Source organism: Cucumis sativus, chromosome 1, assembly GCF_000004075.3.
Source record: "Cucumis sativus cultivar 9930 chromosome 1, Cucumber_9930_V3, whole genome shotgun sequence".
NCBI classification, from domain to species: Eukaryota; Viridiplantae; Streptophyta; class Magnoliopsida; order Cucurbitales; family Cucurbitaceae; genus Cucumis; species Cucumis sativus.
Window position 1 is genome coordinate 6,031,009 of NC_026655.2, and position 26,255 is coordinate 6,057,263.

The 26,255-nt window shown below is 31.3% G+C and overlaps 2 protein-coding genes and 1 long non-coding RNA gene across 6 annotated transcripts; 2 read left to right on the forward strand and 1 right to left on the reverse strand.

Annotated features, from left to right (window-relative positions):
• Positions 1-3,366: 3,366 nt before the first annotated feature.
• LOC101221267 (squamosa promoter-binding-like protein 13A) lies at positions 3,367-6,263 on the reverse strand. Of its 2 annotated transcripts, XM_011653906.2 has the most exons (5): positions 6,150-6,263; positions 5,813-5,853; positions 5,490-5,704; positions 4,848-4,984; positions 3,367-4,270 (listed from the first exon to the last, which is right to left on the reverse strand). In XM_011653906.2, the coding sequence occupies exons 3-5, from the start codon at positions 5,699-5,701 to the stop codon at positions 3,675-3,677; spliced, it is 945 nt and encodes a 314-aa protein (XP_011652208.1). In that variant the 5' UTR covers positions 5,702-5,704; positions 5,813-5,853; positions 6,150-6,263; the 3' UTR covers positions 3,367-3,674. The 2 variants fall into 2 exon arrangements, with proteins under 2 accessions (XP_011652208.1, XP_031736289.1); XM_031880429.1 differs by lacking the exon at positions 6,150-6,263 and having other exon boundaries at positions 5,813-6,115.
• Positions 6,264-13,668: 7,405 nt separating this feature from the next.
• LOC101222333 (SUMO-activating enzyme subunit 1B-1) lies at positions 13,669-17,185 on the forward strand. Its single transcript, XM_011653911.2, has 11 exons — positions 13,669-13,864; positions 13,987-14,082; positions 14,206-14,257; positions 14,375-14,570; positions 14,747-14,826; positions 14,920-15,036; positions 15,217-15,267; positions 16,094-16,160; positions 16,453-16,556; positions 16,642-16,746; positions 16,824-17,185. Exons 2-11 carry the CDS (start codon positions 14,000-14,002, stop codon positions 16,929-16,931), a joined length of 963 nt encoding a protein of 320 aa, XP_011652213.1. The 5' UTR covers positions 13,669-13,864; positions 13,987-13,999; the 3' UTR covers positions 16,932-17,185.
• Positions 17,186-18,351: 1,166 nt separating this feature from the next.
• On the forward strand, positions 18,352-25,542 carry LOC105434999. 3 transcript variants are annotated; one of them, XR_004214186.1, is made up of 4 exons: positions 18,352-18,520; positions 18,932-19,097; positions 23,809-23,825; positions 24,226-25,542. It is a non-coding gene; the product is annotated as an uncharacterized LOC105434999 (long non-coding RNA). The 3 variants fall into 3 exon arrangements; XR_969119.2 differs by lacking the exon at positions 23,809-23,825 and having other exon boundaries at positions 18,353-18,520; positions 24,226-24,821; positions 25,319-25,542; XR_004214185.1 differs by lacking the exon at positions 23,809-23,825 and having other exon boundaries at positions 18,355-18,520.
• Positions 25,543-26,255: the final 713 nt, after the last annotated feature.

Consider the following 26,255-nt stretch of genomic DNA (forward strand, 5'->3'; position numbering starts at 1 on the left):
AGGTAATTGTATTAGTAATCATAAATTATTTTGTGTGCATGTATAATAAAATGTATTGTTAAGTTAAAACGAAAAGAAAGAAAGGTAACATTATAAATTTGATGTACTTAATTGTCTCTTATTTTTGTTAACAAAAAATGGAGATTCCAAGCTTTTGACACATTTTGGTTATCTATCAAAACTTGCAGCCACCCTCCCCCCCTCGGCTTTAGTACCACCGGCCCACAGCACAGCGCAGCTGCGGTAGGTTGTCTAAATCTTCAACCCTAAAAAAAGGTTTCCATATTTTCCGTTTGTTGGCCGTAAGCTTTCGTATTTTCCTTTTTCAGTATAAGGTTTGTTGACGTCCAGTGTCTTCGCTTGATCAGTGTAGTTATGGTGCTTTTTCACCTCAAAATTATATTTAGTTTCTTCCAACCAAATTAGGATGGGAAATTTTATTATAGGTTCCTTACCTACTAACCTCTCACTGAAGTATCTATTTCTTTATATATGCGAATACACATGGGCGAGCTTTAAAATGGTGTGTCCATGAAGGAATTTCATCATCTCTCCCTCCATGAAATGCAAAGAGCCATGTGAATTTGGAGCTAGCCTCCCCTATAACACCCAAATTCAAGCCCAAATTATGAGATTGTGCCACTGCATATATGATGTGTGAAATGAAATTTCATTTCTCATAAACCTATCAAACCAATGAATTCATGTTTATTTTAATTCACTACTTTATGACTTCCTTTGACAAATTTTCCTAAGTTGACCTACTTTAAATTATATGTTTAGTAGCCTTTTTAGAGTGGTGTATTCTATACGTTTTTTAAGTTATCTATAATAGATTATCAAATTTTTAATTTTGTGTCCAACAAGTTCTTACCACGATCATTTTTTTTTTTGAATGGATAAATTTGTTATGACATATTTGAATTTTTTTTAAAAAAATCTATTGAATAGTTGTGTTAGGAGTGCAAGCAAAGTCTTTTCTTACTTAAAGAAGAAAGTAATATTGGATATATAAGTACAATTATAATCATTGAATTGTGGTTTTAAAAGTAACGTCGTAAGAATCTATGTCTAAAGTGAACAATATGGTATTAAAAGCTACAATATTTATTAGACACACAATGAAATGGTTAGGGTTTTATGTGATATTACCAATCAGGCCTAAAATGATGTTTAGATTAGAAAGAAGAAGCAAAGCAATGTGATGATGAAAGATTGTTTGGTCTTTGAGGATCCTTTCCTTTGGATTCTCTTTTGAATATTTGAAACTTTTTCCTGAACTAAATATTGCCTCAACTTTTGTTGCCTTCTGCAATCCAAATCTTGCAATTTTGACACCTCTCCTCGTATTTCTTTTCTTTATCATCCTTTTTCTTTTCCCAACCTTTTTCTTTTTCCTCTTTTTCCCCCACCAAAATTAACTTCCAGAATTATTTTGATACTAAATATACACCTCTTACTCTCTAGCTAGTATACACCAATTGTGCTCTACTTTTAATTCAATTTTTTTTTCTTTTTATTTGTTTAAAAATGATAATAAATAGCACTCTTTCTAGTGAGATCTTTCTTTATTTAACTTTCTTGTATTGATGTTGAGATCTATTGTCTGGAGCTATATATTTATTATGTGTATGTCTCTAGTGATATTATGAAAATTTGGTTGTAGGTTGTAGTCCAACTATTATTGATTACTGTGGATTTTTTGGACTTTTATGTAGCTTTCTATTCTCACACATTGATCAGAAGGATTTTTTTTATATATATATTAATGGGTTGTTTCTCATGCTTGATTATTATTATTATTGTTTTTACTTAGAGTTAAGTACGTTAGATTTTACTACTTTTATTTAGGTTATGAAAGAAAAATTATTTAAGTTGTGTCGGATTGCTTTAATATTTATATGTGAGTGTCATCTGTATGTACTATCGATAGATTAGTTAGATTTACCTAATTTAATGGCTCAAAATTTGTTTAAAAGACAAGGAATATTTAATAATGAAAACAAAAAGGATTTAGTATATCTTAATCCAATATGAGCTGACTTGCTTCATTGGGGGAGGGAGGTTGAGTTGGATTTAGAGAGTTAACCTTCAATAATCATGAGCGGTTGCAAGTACATCTATTGTAAATAAGGGGGTGAAGGTTTTGGAAGATAAACAAGTGGTGGAAGGTACGAACGAGATTGATCGCATGATGACCAAAATCCTCTAATGGAAGTCCAGTCTGATTTGTTCGAGGTTTTTAGATTACTAATCTTTTCGATGTTGATTTTTTTTGTTAAAAAGATTGTGTCTCACTGACAATGTAGATAGTTCTTATTTATTAAAAAGTCCTCATTTCAAGTGAACGAGAACAATATTGCTCACAATCTAGCTAATATCGTTGATGCCCTCTTTTAGAGACTTTCAAAGTCAAGTTGTCTATGCATTGGATGTACGTTTCCGTAATTGATAGATATAAGAGCACAATTAAGGGAGGAAAGTTTTGAGTTGAGAACCTATTGTATGAACTAAACTCTCATTGTTGTTAACATGTAAATGATCTATATATTTAGCCATCATCAAATTTGAGAGGAATCTTGTCAACATGTCATATAAAGGAGTGAAATAACGAACACAATTATTATTATGGATTAAAAGATAGAAAAAGTGAAGCAAAATGATAGCAGAAGTAGCCCAATGATAAGAATAAAGTGATCTTAATCTTTGTGGAAAAACAGATTTTGGACTTTAAATTAACCCGCAATAGAAGGGATGATTCTCTTTTTCTGGTGAAATTTTGGTCACTTTGAGATTTGAATTAAAGAAGAAGTCAAATTGCATAAATATAACAATCTCAGCTTTAAAAGTATCAGTGCAACAATTCTTTTCTAGACATAACAAAAGTTAAATTACCATTTTTCATAGGTTTAGTTAAATTGAGCTTTAAGTCAAATAGTACAATTGTATGTTGACGATCAAAAGACTTATAATTCATTTTGTCCGTATACTTTAATTTCATTTTCATTCCATACAAATTTATTTCAATGATTCTTAAATTTAAAATTCAAAATTAACTGTCATCAAGATAGATTAAATGATGATGTAACAGTAATTTTAATAAAGTGAAAACTAAAAGAGATGGAACCTATTTTATAAAAAGTGTGTCAACAACAAACTAGCCACATTCAAAATGTTATAAATGCAACAAAATCAAAATGTTTATAAACATCAATCCAAACATGCACCTCATCTCACAAACACATAATAAAGTTGTTCAAATAGAACAAAAAAATTTGTAAGCATGATTTAGATTAAAAAAAAAAAAACGATAATAATGAAAGTACAGAAACTAAATTATAATTTTTAATCATAAAGAAGACTAAATTTAAAATTGAAATGGAGGTTACCTTAAATTGAGATGTATTAGTGCTCCTCTAAAAATCAAAAGGTCCAAATTTCCATAGGGTACTAAAAGAGTCACCAAATAGATAAAATTGTAATTGAGTAGAGATAATAAGATAATGCTTGAATGTGCAAGAAAAAACGAAGAGTTTTTTTTTTTTATATATTAAAAATGGAAAGGAGTCTAGTAGGAAAGAGAAAAACAAAAACAAAAATCGAGGGATTGGATACTAAATGAAATCAACAAAAATTTGAGAGAGTGATGATAATTTTTGGTTGGTTTCTACTTTCTACTCCCAATGAAAAGGAAGAGTAGATGGGGATTGATTTCCAGGATTGTCGGAAGAAATTCCAAAGATCCCGGAGAAATTAAGAACTCCATGAGGATGAGGATGAGGATGGTGATGGTGATGGTGATGAGTGTCATTTGAAATCTGAACAGAAGAAGAAGAAGTATCGGAAGAATTGTCGAAAGCATTTTGATGGGTTAATGGATGGAGCAAAGAAATGGAGGCGTTACGTTGTTGTTGTGGCTGATGATCACTCTGAATCTGTGTCTGTGGTGATGACAGAAGAGAGAGAGCACAATCTGATTCATTAATCCCAATTCTGAATCTGTCGTATATCATCTTGTTCCTTTCGCTGCCCCCTCCGCCGTGCATAAGCCCTAACGGCGGCGAGGCTTTGTAGTTGTTGATGCTGTTGGTTTGATCGGATGTTTCCACAAATAGGCTCTGCTGTTTTTCCACGAAATTTAGTTGTGGGTTCCGGTTGTGGTGGACGCCGGAATCTGTTGCGTTGTCGCTGCCTCCGGACGACCACCCGTGGCTACTCACCGTGGTTGATGGAAACACTTGTGAGCTCGTAAATGGCAACAACTGGGGACCTAAAATTTATTTTAATAATACATTAGACTAATTGATTGTTTTCTACCATTCCATTTTATTGAGAGTAATTATGTTTAGAGTAGTAATTACGGTTATGAACTTTATAGTTGTTATATATACATCTCTTCTTTTAACCAAACTAAATGTAGAGTGTTAGCAATTTTTTGTTGAGTTCAAACATCACTATCTAATTAATGTTGATGAATTCCTTTAACTTCAATATGATGAAGTTTAGCACAAAAAGAACTTTGACCATTTAACAAATCAGTCATGGGAAGACTTTACCAAAATTCATAAATTCAACGATAGTTACATTTTCTTCAAATTTCATGTTGTTCACATGTTTTGCAATTGGTTGAATGCATAAGAGAATATTTGACCATTACTTGATTTTATAATTTGAAGGATAAAGTTTTGCCAAAATTATCCATATTTGACTGTAATTTCACAAATTTAGAGATGAAAAATGATTTTTTTTTAAAAAAAAAAAAGTAAAGAAAGGGTAGAAGAAGAAGATGAAATCTTGCTACTTTAACTTCACGTCTAAAAAGATTTTTTTTAAAAAAATATTCTAACCTTGATGATAAGAGAAAGGACCGGCAGCAGATCGAGGCAAGAGGTCAGTCTGAGGCTTCCTCCGTCGTCGGTTATGGCCATCGAGCCGTTTCCGGCAGCTTCTCTTTCCTTCGTCAAATTCCTCAAGTGAATGAAACCTATAGAAAGAAGAAGAAGAGAAAAAAAGGAAAAAAACAGAGCATTGCAAAACAGAGGAGATGGGAATTCAATAATGCTTGCATCTTTAAGATACCAAAATTGGGTAAAAAATTTCAACCAGTTTTGGAACTTTCAATTTCTTACTTATCTCAACTTTTTATGCGAGAACTTTCTCATGAAAAGACTAAAATTCCAGAGCCAAAACGTTCTGGAAAAAAACTTTTAACCATACAGAAAGAGGACAAATTTCTTCAGATAAAAACACCAACAGTTCCCATTTCCATCCAAAAAGCAAAATCAAAGCTCCCCATTTTCTAGCAAAGCATATAAAAAATGTTCCTTGAAGCTGCTACTTTTCTTCAAGAATAAAATAATGGGTAATCCTCAAAAGTTGTTGACAGAGAACAGAACAGAACAGATCAGTCATACCATGATTAGCAAAAGAGAAAAAAAAAAAAAAAAAGGACCAAACAAGAAAAGAAATCTAAGTCCCAACGTTTATACCTACTACACTGCTGACAAAATCTCTGTTTCAAGCCAGCAATTGTAACTTGAGGAGTCTTTGAATGGAGCTCACAAACTTTATGGCGTCTATGGTAATCTCTACAGTTGCTTAGATCTGAATTGCATCCATCTACAAGACAAGAAACTGGTTGAGTGTTACCATTATGAGTACCTCTGGCTCTCTTTGATGATCCTGAGGTTGATGATGCCATTTCCTACAAGAAAATTTTGACTCAAAGTTACTATCCCATAAAGCTACAAGATCTATACACCAACCCCATTTAGTTGAAATTTTTCAAGAGCCAACCAAAGAAAATGCTTACTTTGAAAGGAGTTGGATGTTGGCCTTCCAAGAAGATTGGAACTTAGAGAGAGCGAGAGAGGAGGGGAAGAGGAAAATTAAATAAAAAGAAGAGGAGAGAGAGAGTTAGTAAATGAATGAATGGTAAGAGATTGTTCCCCAAACTAGTGCAACAGAAGTGGATTGGGTTTGTTCTTTCCAGTTCATTCACTGACATAGATTCCATTAAAATCCAATAAAGTAGATTGTGAAGGAGGCAAAAGAAAAGTCCTAGAAAGCATTTAAGAAATAAAATAAAAGGAAGGAACTTGTTGGTTAAGACTTAAACAAAATTCACATGCTATAGCTAAAATATATACCTATGAGAAAGATGTCATTCTTGGTCTGGTTTAAAGCATTCAAGAGAAGAAAGAGAAAAAAGAACGCAGAGAGAGAGATGGAAGGTCAAGCCTTAAGGGGTAGAAGCTTTGAGAAAGCTAAGATGATTATAAAAGATAAATGAAGATGGGGCTGTTGCTTTCAACTTTTTAACAAGGTTGTGTGTGTAAGTATGAAAATAACAAGTACAATGGGATTGAATGCTAGGTTAACTTAAGACAAACTAATAGACACTATCTTTTTGTTTCACATTTTATAGCAACTCTAACCCTCTCACCACCATCTACAACTTATCAACTTTTTAATTCGTTGATGAAAATCATGCAAGTTCTCTCAATTTTACAAATTTGTTAATAGAAAAACTCCATACAATTTTAAATAGAGATGTATGAAACCCTCCTCTCGTCCATAATTAACCAACCAACAAATCAAAATTATGGGTGCGACACATGTTTCCCTTCACCGTAGACCCCTTTCAACCCCTCTTTTCTTAATTTGCTTTCTCTTTCCAAGTTAGCTTGTATAAAAGTTTCTTACCACACTTTGATGAACTTGACATTGGGGTCTTTATTATTATTATAGTGTCACACGTAGATACATATAACTTTGACTATGTCAAGGTGTAGCTCGTGACATTCAATCGACACAATTCAATTAGTTGTCTGCTCGACTAATCAACCCAAAATTCCTCTTTAATATTCTCCCTTTTGAGACGTATGTTTCTCCATGCCGCCTCTCGGTTTTCTTTGATTTTTCACGGGTGCATACACCCCTTGGTTAGGGGCAAAATCAACAACACAAAAAAGACTAAAGGAATTTAAAATTAAAAAGAAAAAAGAAAAAACTGGTTTAAGTACTTTTGAAATAGACTACTAGGCAGGCATCATTATTATTACTATTGTTTATGTTCTCATTTCAACTTTTCATAGACAACTCTACTATATTTCCAAAAGAATATACATATTTGTTCAATAATGATGTTGCACCTTTCAATTGAAGAAGAAAAAAAAAATAGATTTGTGGATAGAATACAATAGAATAGATTGTTATAAAATTTATAAAAAAGAATGGATGAATGGTTTGTTTGGTATTATTATATTTGTGGTCCTTAGATCCTACAAATACGAAATCTTTGGAAGTCCATACTTTTTGCCTTAAGATTTTTGGAGCTTTTAATGTGAAACACACAACCCAACGACTCATAAAGCATATAGCAAAGAGAGAGACACCGAAGCATATATGAATACAAGAGGCAACCAAAACACATTAACACATGTTTTTAATTTCACAATTATAATATGTCAATATGACAATTGGAAAGCAGCCTTCTCATTTTTTTTTTCTTTTGGACACATTTCGAAATTCAGTACCAATAATGTATCAATATCTTTTTTTTTTTTCTTTTTCCTTTTAAGAAAAAAAACAAATTTACAAAATTACAAATTATTGATAGTTTCAATTTTGTGGATAATGATATTTGGGATATGGAATTTAAGGCTAAGTTTGTATGTTTGTGCTTTTGTATTTATCAACTTTCACTTTACTATCTATTATGCCTAATTGTTCAATAGGTTTTGTTTTATCTTTAAAATATTATGACATTTTTACAAATTTACAAAATCTACTATCCCCATGTAACTCAAAATTAAAGAGCATGTTAAAATCAATAGAAAAAAAAACTTTTTTGATCCATAAATTCATTTGATTTTTAGGTTTTAAAATGTTATATTTTTGGAAAAGTCTTTAATTTTTGCTTTCATTTGGTTTGTATATTTTTGGTTTTAATAGGAGTATAAGAATATAGTTGAACCAGAATAACCCGAACTACCCAATTTATATTATAAGAGTTGGGTTGGGTTGTGTTAAAATATGAGTAAGTTGGGTTAAAAATTTTAGTTTTGTTGGGTTGGGTTGAATCTCGGGTTGGAGGGTTGAAAATTTTGGTTCAACCCTACCCAATCCGAATTAATATAATATATAAATATATATTAGGTATATACACTTTAAATTTATTATATGAAATTTTGATGTATATAGGTTTGAAATTTAAATTTAGCAATATTGAACTTTTATAACCATTAGAAACTGAAACGAAAAAAAAACTATGCAACCTGACAACCCAATCCATATTTTAGTGGTTGAGTTCGAAACTAAATTTGAATCATTGCTGTTGTCAACCCAAATAACCTGATTTTAAGAATCATACTTATAATCAAACTTTTTCCGTTTTTTTTACTAAAGACCCATTTTTATTTATTAATGTCTATTAATTAATTTTTTTAAAAAAAAGTTAAATTACTAAAATCAATTAATTTTCACTGACTTTTATAAAAAATTATCAAAAATAGCAAATTTGACAAAATATATCAAAGCTATATAAAAAATTTCAGATTCTATTTATAAAAAATGTTTGATAGACATAGATAGAATCAAAAAAATACTCGCAAATATTTTAATTTATTTTGTTATATAACATTTTTTGTTTTACTAAAATTAATTTTAAAATTTTAATTTCAATTAATTAACGGAAAGTTAAGAATAAAAACAAGTAAAGTGATGATTGAAAAAATTAAAAGATAAAACTATACAATAGTGAAACTTATACATAAAATAAAACAAAACTCGAAACTACTTAAAGATTTTTTTTTTTAAAAAAAAAACTTTATAATACCATAAACAAAATAATGAAATCTAAAAAGGAATCTAAAAATAGAATAGAATTGAAGGTATACTAAAAATGTGAAAAGAAAAAAAAAGGATTGATGTAATAAAGATGTGTTATGAATTAAAGTAGTAAAATTAAAAAATGTATAGTAATGAGTGGGGATGGGAGCATCGGCCTCCCCCATAGATTATTATGTCGACCCACAAAATCTTCTTTTGTGGTCCGAGGACAGATTGCCCCTCCCCTATGCCACATTCTCTCATTACATCCATTCTTCTCTCTTTTATCTCTTTCCCCCAATCTGACGGACGCCTACAACCCACGTCTCCCCCTTCTTTCAACTAATTCATCCCAACATTTAATAACTCTTTCTTCTTTCTACTAAATTACTTTCACCACTTCTCATTTATGTCCTTCTAATAATTGGGTTAAATTATCAATTCATTGCTCATATGCTTACGTTACGTTTTAATTCCGGTTCATTGTCCAAAAAAAAAGTTCAAGTACATGCAGTAGATTTTAGAGTTTAAAATGAAATAAATACCAAGCAATTTATGGGGAACCATGCTTGTAAACTATGATGTATAAGTTTTTATCATGAGATTGTGACAAGTTAATGAATTTTATTGTGAATATAGATTGTATTGAACTTCAAACAATATTTAATAAATATATTTTTCTTGTTTGATGGAATATTCAAACGTATTCTAATCTAGGTGTTCAATAATCATTTAATCGATATAAAACTCAATTGTTCGGAAATTTATAAAAGAAAAATAAATTAAAACTCACACCATTAGAAAAACCTAACAACTAATTAGATATTAGCTAAATTAGAAATTTAATATTCTAAATTTGAAAGTTGGGCGTGTATTAGACTATATAGAAAATGTTTAAGCATTATATTATCTAATCTAGTAAGTTAATGAATTTTAAAAGCATTATGTACAATAAGATTACCTACTAAAGTTTTAATTTTGCATGAAGCCAATTAATCAATTTAAAAAAAAAACATATTTAAACATAAAATTGAGAGGTTAGAGATTGTTGTTAGATGAGATTATATAATGTTTAAATTTATGTAGAGTATATGCATAGACCTTAAAAGATTTTATTACAAAGTATTAAAAAGTCTAATAAATTAAACTTAAAAGTATAAAATAATAAATAAAGGGAGGGAAATGTGAAGAAAATGGTGTGGCACAAAAAAGAAGGGAATTTATTGAGGTAAAGGACCTCATGTTGTTGCAGCTTTCTTTGTTATGGACATCAAATTAAAAGCTGACACCCTACGAACCGATATTAAATATTAAATCTTTCAATTTTCACAAAGAAATATATATATATATACACAAAGAGATAATTAGATGAGAATTTTACCTCTAATCAATAAATTTGTATTTAATGTGTCTATAATGTATATCAATAATATAATCTAAACAATTTTTGGATATTATTTGACATTTATAATTTGTCTGTTCTTTACTATTTTATTATATTAAATTATAATAGTTCAGCTACAAAACACATATTACATAACTAAACTTAAAATAATCATGGTAGTAAATATCTTTCAAAAAAAATTTCCTCAAATTTAAAGTACCGTACATTTGGTTTTAAATTGAGTAAAATAATAATGATGATGATGGTTGGAAAAAGTAGGAGAGAGTGGTGGCACGTGTGGGGGTGGGGGAGGAGCGTGTGAAGGTGGCCACGTAATGGGATGTGAAGCTGTTCACCAATTCCTTAACGCCGTACGAAAGAAACATGCACACTTGTCGGCAAAGTAATTTATTTTATTTGTTTCCCATAGGGAGAGAGAGAGAGAGAGAGAGAGAGAGAGTATTGAATATTGATTGATGGAGTTGTCATGTGGGTGACTGACACTTCAATACACTTCTCTTCGTCCCATTGACTCATTTATAGCGACAATCCTTTTTCTTCTTCTACTCTTTTTGTTTCTTTCCTTTTCTTTTTACTCTTCTTCTTTTTCTTTCACCCCTTTTCCCATTTACTCTCTTCTACTCACTTCTATATTCTACCATCAATTTCATTCATCCTTTCTTTTTCTATCACTGTTTTTTTAACATCAATATTACCTTTGTCGCTTACCATCAATAACTCTAACTCTCACCTATTCATCATTCACTTGCTTTAATAATATCCACACCCTATATCTAAATTACTAAAAACCCATTTTAATGACCTCTACTACGTACGTCTCATACCATCTTCAAACGTGTTCATTTTCACTCTTTCTTTTAAACTATTGGTTTTATTCTTATTTTCCGCATTTAATTCATTTTAACTTTTAATCACATACAATACAATCTAATATTAGAAACAAATATTTCAATTACAATGGATAATTTTATCGTCTTCTCTCTTTTCTTTAGGAACAAATTGTTGTAATTTTTTTTTTTTTGGACTAATTTGGTGTGACTTTTACCGTGAAATGATTTGTTTTGGAATAATTTTGAGTTAGATGTTTAGATTTTCATTATCTAACAAAATGTTAGAAAGTTAGTATGTTCGAGATCTTACTTCATTGTCAATAAAATAATTGAGATTTACAATTTTTATTTTGAAGTTTTATATTAATTTATATCTAATAGATTTTGTCATTGGTTTAAATTTGGTTGTTATAATCGGTCCATTAAAACAATTAGTTAGTTAGAGGGTTAGGTCATTTGATGGTTAGATATGTGATGCACTTTTTTGTTTAAGAAATTAATTAGTTTATAGTGATCGAGATAGAATGTTGTTGTGTGGGACATAAATTAAGTTGCATAACTTTTATATGAAAATTTTAATTTTTATATTTATATCGATCCTCTCTCATCATCAATATGCATGTTAAGACATTATACAATAGCTTAGTAATGTTAGTGAACAAATTTTTGGTTGTCACAACTAGACCTATGAGTCTGCAATTTTTTTTAAACAATCGAATAAGGTCTTCATTCAATCTAATTGTGAGTTTATTTAATTTATGGTTCCTTTTAACTATTTTAAGATGTACAAACTTGATGAACATAAATTTATTAAACCGACTATGCCAATACTTTATGAGGTTTAACCGAAATAGTTAGATTGTGAAGTTAAAATTTCTAAAGGTATGGCTACAAATTTAAATAAAAGCTTTAATACAATAGGGATCCAACATCAAAACAATGCCAAACTACCATTAATGATAACACATTGTTATTGTTGCACTTCTCAATATTGAATATAAATCACTTTATTTACAAAATCTATGCAATTGTGAACCCTGCCATTAAATTAATATTTTTACTGACTCAAGTAGTTGCAACTAATTAATATTTTACAAATTTAAGCCCTCTATCTAAACCAATTTTATGATGTTCTAATTAAAGTAAACCCTATAATTGATATAATATTCTTTTTTTAAAAGCTAAAATTTTTATATTTCATTAAACTTGACTTCAAAGATGTTGATCATATATTGAACCACAAAACTTTACCTACTTTTTTACTTTAATATCATTAAAATGGATTTGATTTCAAATAGGTACGTATGTATATAATTTTCGAGCTCTTAAGGAATCTTTTTCTATATAGCTATAGTCCTTTTTCCACTTTTTGGTCTTATATTTAGTTAATCAAAATGTCACCCTCCATAGTCACACAATGTACCCAAAAGAGTGGCTTTGTCTCACTTTTAGCTTCAAAATTATTGGATTTTGAAAAATAATTGTTTTAGAATATATTGATATAATTGTTGAATTTCACCATTAAAAATTGTAACACATATGTTGTCAACTTTATGTAATTGTCCATCAAACAGCAACTAGTGATGAAAGTGAAACTTCTATACTTTGCATAACAAAATAGTCCCTTGAGAATCTAAAGTAATTTCATATATCTATTTCTTTTGTTTTTACTTGTCAAAGTATTTAAATGAAGTAATTCATGGTGACAAAAATAATAACAAAGCATTGTAATCAATTTCTATGCTTTATATTTATTAACTTCGTCTGTGATTTTAGAGAATTTTAAAACATATACAATTTTGAATTGAATTTCATATACAGAAACAACAAGTAAAATACATTCTTGGTCTCTATAATTCACGTAGTATTTTTGAATTAATAGAAAAATAATTGATGAATTAGCTAGAGTTGTTATAACATATTGCTAAAGTTTAACCTATTTCTAAATTTGTTTGTCAATTTCTTTTTTATAATTAAACTTTAATTTGTACTTATTATGATTTACGAAACACATTATATGTGGAAATGTTATTTCTTTTAATTATGGTTATTACTAAATGCAAAATTTCATACTGATTTTACTATATGTACAAATTATTTATATTTATATTTTGCATTAGATGTAAGCGTTTTGTAACCCACAAAAATACAACCATGTTAGGAAAGAAGGTTGTTTATTTATAGGCATCGTGGGGAAGGGTTGAGAAGAATAAAGTGGGCTGCACCTTAGAAGCCCAATATGGGACTCTGCCGCATAAGCTCTTTCACCAAACACACTGCCAAATAATTTGTTTCTAATTATATATATTTATAGGACACGAAATATTTAACTAAAACCAAACAAAATTTAATTAACTTAGAAGGTTAAGAGTGTGTTTCACTTTTGGTTCTTTCTTACTTTGTTGTATAGAAGTTTAATGATATTAATTTGAATTTAAATAAGTTATAGAGAATTTGATAGGGGTTGATGTAATCTTATTAAAAAATGATGGTAAGAAATAAAATGACTCAAATTATTTATATAATATAATAAAATTTTAGATATTTGAAAATGCGTAATAGTTTTATTATTAAATTAGAAAAGAAGGATAAAAGGAAAAAAAATAGTAAGTTTCGTTTTGTTTTTATTTTCATTTTTCGGAGTATGAAAACCCATTAATCGGTCGCCGCCGCCGGACGTCACAATTGACCGTCATCTTCACAGCTCGTCGTGTTTGTTTCGGCATAGCTTTGGATATTTGGCCAAGAATCGAAGTTTCGACTTTGCCATTACCTTCTAGCATACTTCTTTCCGAAGGTTTTCCGCCCCTTTCTTTTTAATTTAGTAAATCAACGCCGGCACACAGCACAATTTCATAGTCGTCCTCAAAATCCTCACTCCTAACAGTAATTAAAGAGTTCTATTTTTGTGCGTTGCAGTTTGAAGTCGACAATGGATGGAGAGGAGTTGACGGAGCAGGAAACTCAATTGTATGACCGCCAAATTAGGGTTTGGGGTGCGGATGCACAGAGGAGGTATTTTCTTAGTGTTTTGTGAATTCTCTTATCTTGACTTTTCAGTGTGATTGGTTTTCAATTGCAAGCTTTGGAAATGCTTTTATTCTGAGTTGAAGCTTCGTTTTGGGGTTCTGCTTGTAGGCTGAGCAAAGCTCATATTCTAGTGTGTGGAATGAAGGGGGCTGTTGCTGAGGTAACATTTAGTTGTTAATTGAGCTGAGTCTTGGCTTGTCCTTCCATTTTGTTTATAAAGGTTTGTTGAATTTGATAATAGGTGCTTGTTCATGTATCTTTTTCTCTGGGTTGTTAGTTTTGCAAGAATATCGTTCTTGCTGGGATCGGTAGTTTGACATTGGTGGATAATCGGTTGGTGACTGAAGAAGCCCTTTCTGCTAATTTTCTGATCCCCCCTGATGAGAGTGTTTTTGGCGGGAAATCTGTTGCTGAGCTTTGCTGTGATTCTTTGAAAGATTTTAATCCAATGGTTCGAGTTTCAGTCATCAAAGGTGTTACTCTGTTTCCTCCTTCATTCACTTGTTGAGCTCCGTTCTGTCTGTATCTTTGTCATCGATGGTTGTAACAAATTTCCATTCATGAGCTTTAGTCCTTAAGTTGTGATCTTCAATATCGCTATAAGTGGTGACCCCCTGATGAAATGAAACTAAAATTTATGTTCTTCTAGGCGAACCTTCGAGCTTTGATGAAGAATTTTTGAAGACGTTTGATGTTATAGTTGTCAGTTGTTGCTCCCTGGCTGAAAAAGTAGTAGCTGAGGCTTCACCTTCTTCTTTGCCTTTTTTATATCCTCAACAGGATTTTATTCTTGACATGTTTTTATTATTGCAATTCTTGTAGAAATCGGTCAATGAGAAATGCCGGAAGTTACCCAAGCGCGTATCATTTTATACTGTTGACTGTAGAGATTCTTGTGGTGAAATATTTGTTGATCTACAAGACTATAAATATGCAAAGGTGGCCAATCAAAATATACTATTCTACATCTTTAATTTAGACTGTAGAGATTTCTATGGATTTTGTTCATCTCAGAACTTTCTTTTGATCACTTGTTCTGTGAAGTCTACGCTTGCATTTCTTTCTGGCATAAATTTATGAATGATCTTATGCCACTTTGTCCTGACATTTTCTTGACAGAAAAAACTTGAGGACACTGTGGAATGCCAACTATCATATCCAAGCTTTGAGGTAGCCTTTTTCTCTTATGTTAAATATAAAACACCAAGGTGCTATTTAGTTTTGAAAAGTAAGCCTATAGACACCCCTTCCACCCCAATTTGTTGATTTTGTTGTCTACTTTTAACAATTGATTTCAAAAGGCAAGCCAAATTTTGAGTACTAAAAAGATCAGTTTTTAATAGTTAATTTTCGTTTTTACTTGAAGAGATATATAAGCCACCGTAAAAAATTGATAGGAAATAGACTTCATTTTCAAAAACCAAAGAATTACCAAATGGGACTTTTGAAGGGTTTTCCCCCCATTTTTTTTAGGAAAAATAACAACTTCAATAATATATAGTCTTCTGAATCCTGATTTTCTTATGGCACACTCGCATGCAAGCTTATACAAGTGTGGAGTTGATTTCTTTCTTTCTTTCTTTTCTACTCTTTAACTTCCTATCCCTGATAATCATCTACCATAAAGGACAAAAAAATTGATGCAAGTATTGTTAACCTCTTCCATTTGAGTTATTGAGTCCATCTGTATGTTTATGCTTGCTTTCTGTGGTGAGAAATCTGTTGGAGGGAGGTAGAGGTGGAGGGAAACATAGAGTTGGAGGGAGCTCATTCCTATATTTTATTTTGAGAGAGGGGGAGGGGATATTTAAATGATTGATGATGTTCATTGCACATGGTACTCATTATACTTTTTATTTAATTTTGTGGTGGGCTTGATTGCTTTTAGGTATTGTTTGATTGAACTCTTTCGTTTGTTTTAATAGGGTCTTTAGTGTGTAATTATTATTTTGGTGAACTACATTGTACTCATGCACTAGTAATCTTTTCCTCGTAGGACGCAATTTCAGTACCCTGGAAAGTACATCCCAGAAAAGTATCAAAGCTATTTTATGCATTAAGAGGTGCGATGCTTGTATGAATAAATAAACAGTGATCCCCCCCATCCCCCCATAGACCTAGTTTGGAATGGAATTGGGAATCAAAAGAATGTTATGGTTCTACAGAACATGTAGATCTTGCATGTATTCTATCATATCTGCTAAGCTCCTTTATCATTATGGTCTAGAATCAAGGGCAGTGATCATTGTTTCTATACTGGAGTTGAATTCCAATCATTTTTATGTTGTTGATCTGTTTTTCTTCGTGTATATCAATGCCCCAATGATAGCAACAGTGGTTTTCTCATGGGTGCAGTGATAGAACGGTTTGAAGAGGCCGAGGGGAGAAGTCCAGGAGAGACCTCAGTATCTGATCTTCCTGGGGTCTTGAAGTTGAAAAAGGAGATCTGTGAGTCACAGGTTAGGCACTAGGAATATGCTTCTTCTGTGTTTTGTTATTTCAAGTAGCATTCAATCTTACTTTTATGAGTAACAAACATTGCAGTTGCTGAATGAAGCGCACATTCCCAATGCCCTTGTAGAGAGATTGGTGACTAATCCAACTGAATTCCCTCCCGTTTGTGCTATAATTGGAGGAATTCTTGGGCAGGTACGTATTTTACAATCGCTTCGAAATGACAATTTAAATGTTTAGTACTTACTGACATCAACTATTCCACCTTTTAGGAAGTAATTAAAGCTGTATCTGGGAAAGGAGACCCCCTTAAGAATTTCTTCTACTTCGACGCTGTTGATGGGAAGGGTACAATAGAGGACATTTCTAGCCAGTCCTAACAAGGGATGCTTACCCATCTCATTTTAAAGCGAGCTTCATGGGAGGTTCCGGTCGCAGTTACATAGTTTAAAACTTTTAACCTTTCAAACTAACTTCAATAGATTTTGACTTGGACGGAATTGTAATGTTGTGGATTCTTAGTTTAGATTTAGTTTTATATTTAACAACTTTTTATATATATCAAAATTATGTATGGAAGAAACCTTTTTTTAAAATCATATTAATGGTGGCTTTGTTAATTTACACCTCTGAAGCCGAAATGAGCAGAGTTAATGATCTATGAAGTCAAAATGGGCATATAGAACCATATCATATTACAAGTTAATCAAGAGAGGATTGACTTCTATTAGATAAACACCACAAAACTTTATCACAATAGAATTGAAATTTTTTCTATATTTTAGTTTTTCAAAATGTTCAAGTTTGTAGTTTATTGTGAAAAATGTTCAAATTTGTAGTACATGTGCATACTAATAAACTACAAACTTTCTCTTTGAGATAAAATTGACCATTTTGGTAACACTGATTATAAAATCTTCATTTAACAAACAAGTAATATAAAACAAATTCGTACTCTCCTTACAACTTCACTCAATGAAAGAAGTTGAGTGGTCGTTTATTAAGATTGTGTAGGGATGGTTCATAAACTATGTTTGAATTCTATGTGAGTTTGTTAAATATGTAATTGAATTTTTATATGCTAGTTGCTAAAATAGTTTGCATCCCTAAACTAAACTAATATAATTTATTATACAAATAAAAGTAGCTCACATTGAAAACACTAATATAGTTTGCATTCTAAACATTAATTATTATAACTCGTTGATTATTATAACCAACCCTACACTCAAACGCCTCAGTAGTATTTAATAACTATCTTGGTTAATAATTTGACATTATTCAAAACATTAAACCAAATAAATTTATATATAATAATCCAGTAAGAAAAGGGATATTTTAAAAACAACAAAATAAATTAAAATATTTAAGGGATTGGATAATTAAGTTAAAAAAAGAGAAGTCGGTATTAATAAATATATAATATTTATTTAAAAAAAAGCTATAAATATATAAAAGAATTTCTATCTATTTTCATCTTACAAATATTTGTAGACCGTAAAAAAATTGAGAGAAATTGTATAATTTACACTTTATAGCTTAATTTGGTTTTCGTTTTTTTAATTTCAAAATTTAACGTTAATACATTAAAAAAAAGCATAAATTATTCCCACTATTATTTCATTTATATATCATTTACATCCCATTATAATTTACAAAATTCTTTTTTCTTTTTCAAATGGTATGGGGAAGTATCAGTGCGCTTAATGCAAAGATTAATTGTAATAAAATTATAGCCAGCTGTCTTAATTTGAAACTTAACGGCCTGAACGGCTACATTTTTTAGGTTCATTTACTTCATTCAACTTTACATTTAACCTCCATCGTCAATTTTTCTCCATAATTTTCTTCTTCCGCCTTCGTGCACGGTGGTCTAACCTCTGAACCCTAATACCGATTCTCCTTTTCCTTTTCCTTTTCCTCTTCTCATTCTCAGATGTCTGTAAATTCCACGGCCTTTGCAATCCAGGTGAGGCGACTTTCTAAATTCTACGTACTATTTTTCTAATCGTTTTTGCATCATGTCTTTTTTTACTGTTTTTCCGCTAAATTTCAAATTTCTGGCTAGTTCAACAGGCTTTTGATGCATAATGTGTTTAGATATTGTTCATAATCAGTTTCGATTACATAGTATTGGCAATTGCTTTCATAAATTCTGCATCGAGATCCTGGAATGGTTTTCACATACACTTACCGACTTACGTTTATATTGATTAGGCAGTAATTGGTGTGTACCAGGATCGGTTTTCTATTTCGTTTCTTATCTGAGAGCAGAGATTTACTATCGTTTTATGATGCTTCTCATGTATTTTAAACTTTGATTACGATCGTTTTTGTCTGTATGGACATCCTAATGAAACATTGGAAGTGGTTCTTCCAGTAGGAGGAGGTTCCACCGGAGCATCCAGAGCCTGCACTTTGGAATTAATTTTGCAAGAGATGGCATGAACAGAAAATATTGGCCACCTCTTGTTGCTGTACATAGTGATTCTTAAGTTGCTCTCTGTGGCTTTCTATTTTGGAGCACGGATTGACCGAAACCAAAGGTAAAACTGTTCCACTTTCGACTTTTTGCTTGTGGGCCTTAAGTTAGGTTCTGTTAAATGCAATTCTTTTTAATCCTGCTTTTATGTGAACTTTTATAGCTAATGCCAATTTACTTATCTAATGTTTCTTTTGGCATTATTACCAAATACTCTTTCCGACGTATAGGTGATAAGTCCATAACCAACTAACACAATCACCCAACATTATTTTGTTTCCAGTTTATTAAGGTTGATTTACATTCAATTACATTGTTACTCTCTGAGTAATTGTGGTTTTAGGAGGATGAAAAACTACATAATTGTTTATTCAATATGATTACATAACCTTCACCTTATTTTCTTCTCGAAACTCTTTCCAGAACATATACATATATATTTGCAAAATCCCTCTTTTAAAAGGTCTATCCAAAAAACATTTTCTCAAAGTTTTCTTGCTTCAAATTTTGTTTACGAAATCTTTTCAAAATATTTCTGAACTTTTGTCTTCCATTTTGTTTATGTTTTCTTCTTTCTATCTTTTACAAAACTTTCGAAAAACTGCATGAGCAAGGGTGTTGTCCACACACAGGGCAATGAGCAGCAAGGCAACATGCACACGGTGCGCGGAAGATGTTGTCTTGGTGCCATCTTTGCACATGCAGAAGCAAACTTTCAAAACATTGCTGCAAACATTTTCTTTCTTCCTCTTTTTCTTCTAGGAACTATTTCCAGAACATGTGTATATAGATGTGTGTGTATATACATGTATATTTGCAAAATCCCTCTTTTAAAAGTTCTATCCAAAATCATTTTCTCAAAGTTTTCTTGCTTCAAATTTTGTTTACGAAATCTTTTCAAAGTATTTCTGAACTTTTGTCTTCCATTTCGTTTATGTTTTCTTCTTTCTATCTTTTACAAAACTTTCGAAAAACTGCATGAGCAAGGGTGTTGTCCACACACAGGGCAATGAGCAGCAAGGCAACATGCACACGGTGCGCGGAAGATGTTGTCTTGGTGCCATCTTTGCACATGCAGAAGCAAACTTTCAAAACATTGCTGCAAACATTTTCTTTCTTCCTCTTTTCTTCTAGGAACTATTTCCAGAACATGTGTATATAGATGTGTGTGTATATACATGTATATTTGCAAAATCCCTCTTTTAAAAGGTCTATCCAAAAACATTTTCTCAAAGTTTTCTTGCTTCAAATTTTGTTTACGAAATCTTTTCAAAGTATTTCTGAACTTTTGTCTTCCATTTCGTTTATGTTTTCTTCTTTCTATCTTTTACAAAACTTTCGAAAAACTGCATGAGCAAGGGTGTTGTCCACACACAGGGCAATGAGCAGCAAGGCAACATGCACACGCGTGCGCGGAAGATGTTGTCTTGGTGCCATCTTTGCACATGCAGAAGCAAACTTTCAAAACATTGCTGCAAACATTTTCTTTCTTCCTCTTTTCTTCTAGGAACTATTTCCAGAACATGTGTATATAGATGTGTGTGTATATACATGTATATTTGCAAAATCCCTCTTTTAAAAGTTCTATCCAAAATCATTTTCTCAAAGTTTTCTTGCTTCAAATTTTGTTTACGAAATCTTTTCAAAGTATTTCTGAACTTTTGTCTTCCATTTCGTTTATGTTTTCTTCTTTCTATCTTTTACAAAACTTTCGAAAAACTGCATGAGCAAGGGTGTTGTCCACACACAGGGCAATGAGCAGCAAGGCAACATGCACACGGTGCGCGGAAGATGTTGTCTTGGTGCCATCTTTGCACATGCAGAAGCAAACTTTCAAAACATTGCTGCAAACATTTTCTTTCTTCCTCTTTTCTTCTAGGAACTATTTCCAGAACATGTGTATATAGATGTGTGTGTATATACATGTATATTTGCAAAATCCCTCTTTTAAAAGTTCTATCCAAAATCATTTTCTCAAAGTTTTCTTGCTTCAAATTTTGTTTACGAAATCTTTTCAAAGTATTTCTGAACTTTTGTCTTCCATTTCGTTTATGTTTTCTTCTTTCTATCTTTTACAAAACTTTCGAAAAACTGCATGAGCAAGGGTGTTGTCCACACACAGGGCAATGAGCAGCAAGGCAACATGCACACGGTGCGCGGAAGATGTTGTCTTGGTGCCATCTTTGCACATGCAGAAGCAAACTTTCAAAACATTGCTGCAAACATTTTCTTTCTTCTAGGAACTATTTCCAGAACATGTGTATATAGATGTGTGTGTATATACATGTATATTTGCAAAATCCCTCTTTTAAAAGGTCTATCCAAAAACATTTTCTCAAAGTTTTCTTGCTTCAAATTTTGTTTACGAAATCTTTTCAAAGTATTTCTGAACTTTTGTCTTCCATTTTGTTTATGTTTTCTTCTTTCTATCTTTTACAAAACTTTCGAAAAACTGCATGAGCAAGGGTGTTGTCACACACAAGGCAATGAGCAGCAAGGCAACATGCACACAGTGCGCGGAAGATGTTGTCTTGGTGCCATCTTTGCACATGCAGAAGCAAACTTTCAAAACATTGCTGCAAACATTTTCTTTCTTCCTCTTTTCTTCTAGGAACTATTTCCAGAACATGTGTATATAGATGTGTGTGTATATACATGTATATTTGCAAAATCCCTCTTTTAAAAGGTCTATCCAAAAACATTTTCTCAAAGTTTTCTTGCTTCAAATTTTGTTTACGAAATCTTTTCAAAATATTTCTGAACTTTTGTCTTCCATTTTGTTTATGTTTTCTTCTTTCTATCTTTTACAAAACTTTCGAAAAACTGCATGAGCAAGGGTGTTGTCCACACACAGGGCAATGAGCAGCAAGGCAACATGCACACGGTGCGCGGAAGATGTTGTCTTGGTGCCATCTTTGCACATGCAGAAGCAAACTTTCAAAACATTGCTGCAAACATTTTCTTTCTTCTAGGAACTATTTCCAGAACATGTGTATATAGATGTGTGTGTATATACATGTATATTTGCAAAATCCCTCTTTTAAAAGGTCTATCCAAAAACATTTTCTCAAAGTTTTCTTGCTTCAAATTTTGTTTACGAAATCTTTTCAAAGTATTTCTGAACTTTTGTCTTCCATTTTGTTTATGTTTTCTTCTTTCTATCTTTTACAAAACTTTCGAAAAACTGCATGAGCAAGGGTGTTGTCACACACAGGGCAATGAGCAGCAAGGCAACATGCACACAGTGCGCGGAAGATGTTGTCTTGGTGCCATCTTTGCACATGCAGAAGCAAACTTTCAAAACATTGCTGCAAACATTTTCTTTCTTCCTCTTTTCTTCTAGGAACTATTTCCAGAACATGTGTATATAGATGTGTGTGTATATACATGTATATTTGCAAAATCCCTCTTTTAAAAGGTCTATCCAAAAACATTTTCTCAAAGTTTTCTTGCTTCAAATTTTGTTTACGAAATCTTTTCAAAATATTTCTGAACTTTTGTCTTCCATTTTGTTTATGTTTTCTTCTTTCTATCTTTTACAAAACTTTCGAAAAACTGCATGAGCAAGGGTGTTGTCCACACACAGGGCAATGAGCAGCAAGGCAACATGCACACGGTGCGCGGAAGATGTTGTCTTGGTGCCATCTTTGCACATGCAGAAGCAAACTTTCAAAACATTGCTGCAAACATTTTCTTTCTTCCTCTTTTCTTCTAGGAACTATTTCCAGAACATGTGTATATAGATGTGTGTGTATATACATGTATATTTGCAAAATCCCTCTTTTAAAATGTCTATCCAAAAACATTTTCTCAAAGTTTTCTTGCTTCAAATTTTGTTTACGAAATCTTTTCAAAATATTACTGAACTTTTGTCTTCCATTTTGTTTATGTTTTCTTCTTTCTATCTTTTACAAAACTTTCGAAAAACTGCATGAGTAAGGGTGTTGTCCACACACTGGGCAATGAGCAGCAAGGCAACATGCACATGTTGCGCGGAAGATGAGCAACTCTTTCTAAAACATTTCTTAAACTTTTTTACAAAGAAAAAACAAACATTTCATCAAACTTTCAATATACTCCATGGGCAAGACAACATACAGTTGATGTGCGGAAGACAGCCTTGGTGTCATTGTGGCACAGGCGGTCAAAGAAACTTTGAAAGGGCCCCTTACATAATATTGTCTTACTTTTATTTTTTGTTTCTTTCTCTAAAAAACTTTATGAAACACATTTTCAATTTAGGAAAAACACATTCTCTCTCCAGTGTTGATTTTGCAAAATAAATTCTGTTTAAATATTTCTTGAGAGTGAATTTTCACTTTTGTGTATTATTCTATATCTTACATTTATCTCTTCATGATTTTTGGATCTGTTCTATAACTTTTCCCTTAAATTTCTATATAAATTGCAATTGTTGTATAACATTTATCAATTTAGAAAAATCTTAGGTGATGGAAGGAAAGCTGATTGTCCGGAAATCACTTTTTCCTATTTCATCATCACCCAACCTCAAGGACCCCTATGGCTGCCATTTGGTTTTCCTTTTTTTCTTTTTTCTTAAATTAAGTCTATAAACACTCATTCTACCTTTAGTTATCTGTTCCAGAGTTACATTATATTTTAGTTTGACTTCTTGTATATTATTAATTTGGTACATTTCTATGTTTTATTTGCACAAAAGTATAAGTTCTTTTTATAACGATAGATAACTTCTTTGTTTATCCAGTTATTTGACAAGCATTAATTTCTAATTCTTATTAATTTTTCTTTGTTAGCAAGGGGCGCTCAACAGGTAAAAATATTTTACTTCTTTTGATGGATTTATTTTTCTTTTAGTTTCTCCTCCAACATTTTCTTTCTTTTTCTACTTTTCTAAAGTAGATTATTAAATTTTATATCTTGGAATCTTAGTAGAAGTTGTTTGTTTTTGCAGTATGGGTGATTTTTTTTTGCCCATTCTATTCTCTTACTTCTCTTTTCTTTTTGGTTCATATATTTATTAGTTTAGGGTTTGAGTTGTGATACAACCCTCAAAATTAAAGGATAAAAATTGATATTTAGCTAAGTTAATAACTCTTCTTCCTCAATTTGAATTTTCTTCTGGGAGGATTTTCAGAATGTAAAAAAGAAAGAAGAAGAAAGGATTCTGATAACGACTTTTCAATTTTGGCTTACCACCTTTATCTCTATAGGTGACATATCCATTAGAAGTTTTGAGGTTACACATGGCAGTTGACCCTGGGTTTCGAGCAACATCCAAGGTTTGTTTACTTTTGCCCTACCTATATCTGAAAATTGAAAAACCAATCATCAATTGTACTTTAGTATGGACAATTATTGGTTTCTAGATTGCCTCAAGTATGCTACGAGAGGAAGGCATTACATCTTTTACTACAGTGGTCTTGGACCGTCTCTTTTCTGCAGAGCTCCTTACATTGCCTGTTGTGAACCTTTGCATTTTTCACTTATAGGCACTCATTGTTTCTTTCTTGTGTTGGTATTCAATAAAAATAAATACCATGTTCCTTAACTATAATTTTTGAGTATACAAGGGTGTCTAAAACAGTCAAAGCCTTGCTTTCGGCTTCCCTAGCTAGCCTCAGTGATGTTCTATCCTTTGGACACTGAGAATGAACGGTGCACCTTACAGGACAGTGTTTGATTCTTTTGCAGGTAATTTGTATTAGTTGTTATGTCTGAAGTGATTTTATATTATTATAGTTGTATTAGATGTTCTATCCTTTGGACGCAGAGAAAAGGCAGATGCAAATGAAGGATAATTTTGCAGGTAATTTGTATTAGTTCTTATGTCTTGAAGTGATTTTATATTATTATAGTTGGTTATTAGTTGTTATAAGTAATTCTAAAGTGTGGCAATGATTATTTAAGTGAAATTTGGGAAGGTTTGGAGACTAAAAGGCTCTGACATACATGATTTATGTTCTTTGTCCTTACATTTCATGTCTTTCACATTTTGAACTGCATTCGTGGTTTTCGTATAACTATAACAGAGGCTACAGAGGCTTCTGTACTTTTTACTGCGAAACTACTTTTAATTATCTATTTGCAATATGTTGGATGTTGTTTTAGAAACTTACTTACAAGAGAGTATAAATGATGAAATAAACGGATTTATTTTGTTACAATGCGATGATAAAATCTAGTTGAGGAATTTGACGTCTCTTCCTTTATGTAAAATCCTAACAATAAAAAATCAAGCAAAAGGAGGAGAAAAAGTTTGGAGATTGGAATCATTTCCTAAATTTGACTTGATTTTTGACGCAGGTATATGGGGGCTGGTGCTGGATATATTGTTTTTTTAGTGATTTTTCACTTTTGTATCCATTCATCTTTTTTCTATTATGGGATCTGTCTTACAGCTCATATTTTTCTTACATGATAAATGTTATACAATGAGAAAAATCGATTGTCCGGAAATCAATTTTTCTTATTACACCTCAGGTTGATGCCCCAAATTTGGTAATCATATTTGGTTTTTGTTCTTCTAATTTTTTAAAAAATTTGTTCTTCTAATTTTTAAAAATTGAGACTATAAATGCTAGTTCTACCTTTAAATTATATGTTCTAGAATTAAGTTTGACTTATTGAATATTATTATTTGTTATTTTGGTGCATTTCTTTGTTTTATTTGCACCAAATATTATGTTTCTTTCTTTGTTTGAATGTGGCGCTTTCAAGGTATTTTTCCTTTTACCTCTTTTGACAAAAAATATGGATTTGTTTTTTTTTATCTACTTTTTCTTTGTACATTTTCTTTTTCTTCTCATCATTTGCTACTTTATTTTAAAGTAGATTATTAAATTTTATTTATTTATCTTTGGTGGATGATTTTTTTTTTCTTTTTTGCCATTTATGATCTCTTGGTGGTTCTTTTTTTCTTTTTGATTGTTAGTTTTAGTTTTGTTAGTTTTGGATTTGAATTGATATTTACTCCTTTTGAATGTTGTCTTTCTAGATAAGGTTAAACTTTTTATCTTACTTTTTCATGCCATTCATTGTAATGTTATTTTTGGTACTTTTATTTTATTTTTGTGTAATTTACTTTTCTTCGATAGTTCAAAATATTTTCACCATTTCGTTGTGTGGTTTGGTTTCTTTTTATGTTACATTCTTATTTATTATTTTTCTATCTTTGCTGTTTGGTTTGTCTAGTTTTATTTTGTTTTCTTTTTCAATTCTTTGTAATTTGTTATACCATTTT

Excerpts from the sequence above, each read along its gene's own strand:
- LOC101221267 (XM_011653906.2), bottom strand. The coding sequence starts at position 5,701 with ATGGCATCATCAACCTCAGGATCATCAAAGAGAGCCAGAGGTACTCAT. Across the intron at positions 4,985-5,489 it reads TTTTGTCAGCAGTGTAGTAG|GTTTCATTCACTTGAGGAAT; the intron begins GTATAAACGTTG and ends TTCTTTCTATAG. Across the intron at positions 4,271-4,847 it reads TCCTTTCTCTTATCATCAAG|GTCCCCAGTTGTTGCCATTT; the intron begins GTTAGAATATTT and ends AATAAATTTTAG.
- LOC101222333 (XM_011653911.2), top strand. The coding sequence starts at position 14,000 with ATGGATGGAGAGGAGTTGACGGAGCAGGAAACTCAATTGTATGACCGC. Across the intron at positions 14,083-14,205 it reads GGTGCGGATGCACAGAGGAG|GCTGAGCAAAGCTCATATTC; the intron begins GTATTTTCTTAG and ends TTCTGCTTGTAG. Across the intron at positions 16,747-16,823 it reads TTGGAGGAATTCTTGGGCAG|GAAGTAATTAAAGCTGTATC; the intron begins GTACGTATTTTA and ends TCCACCTTTTAG.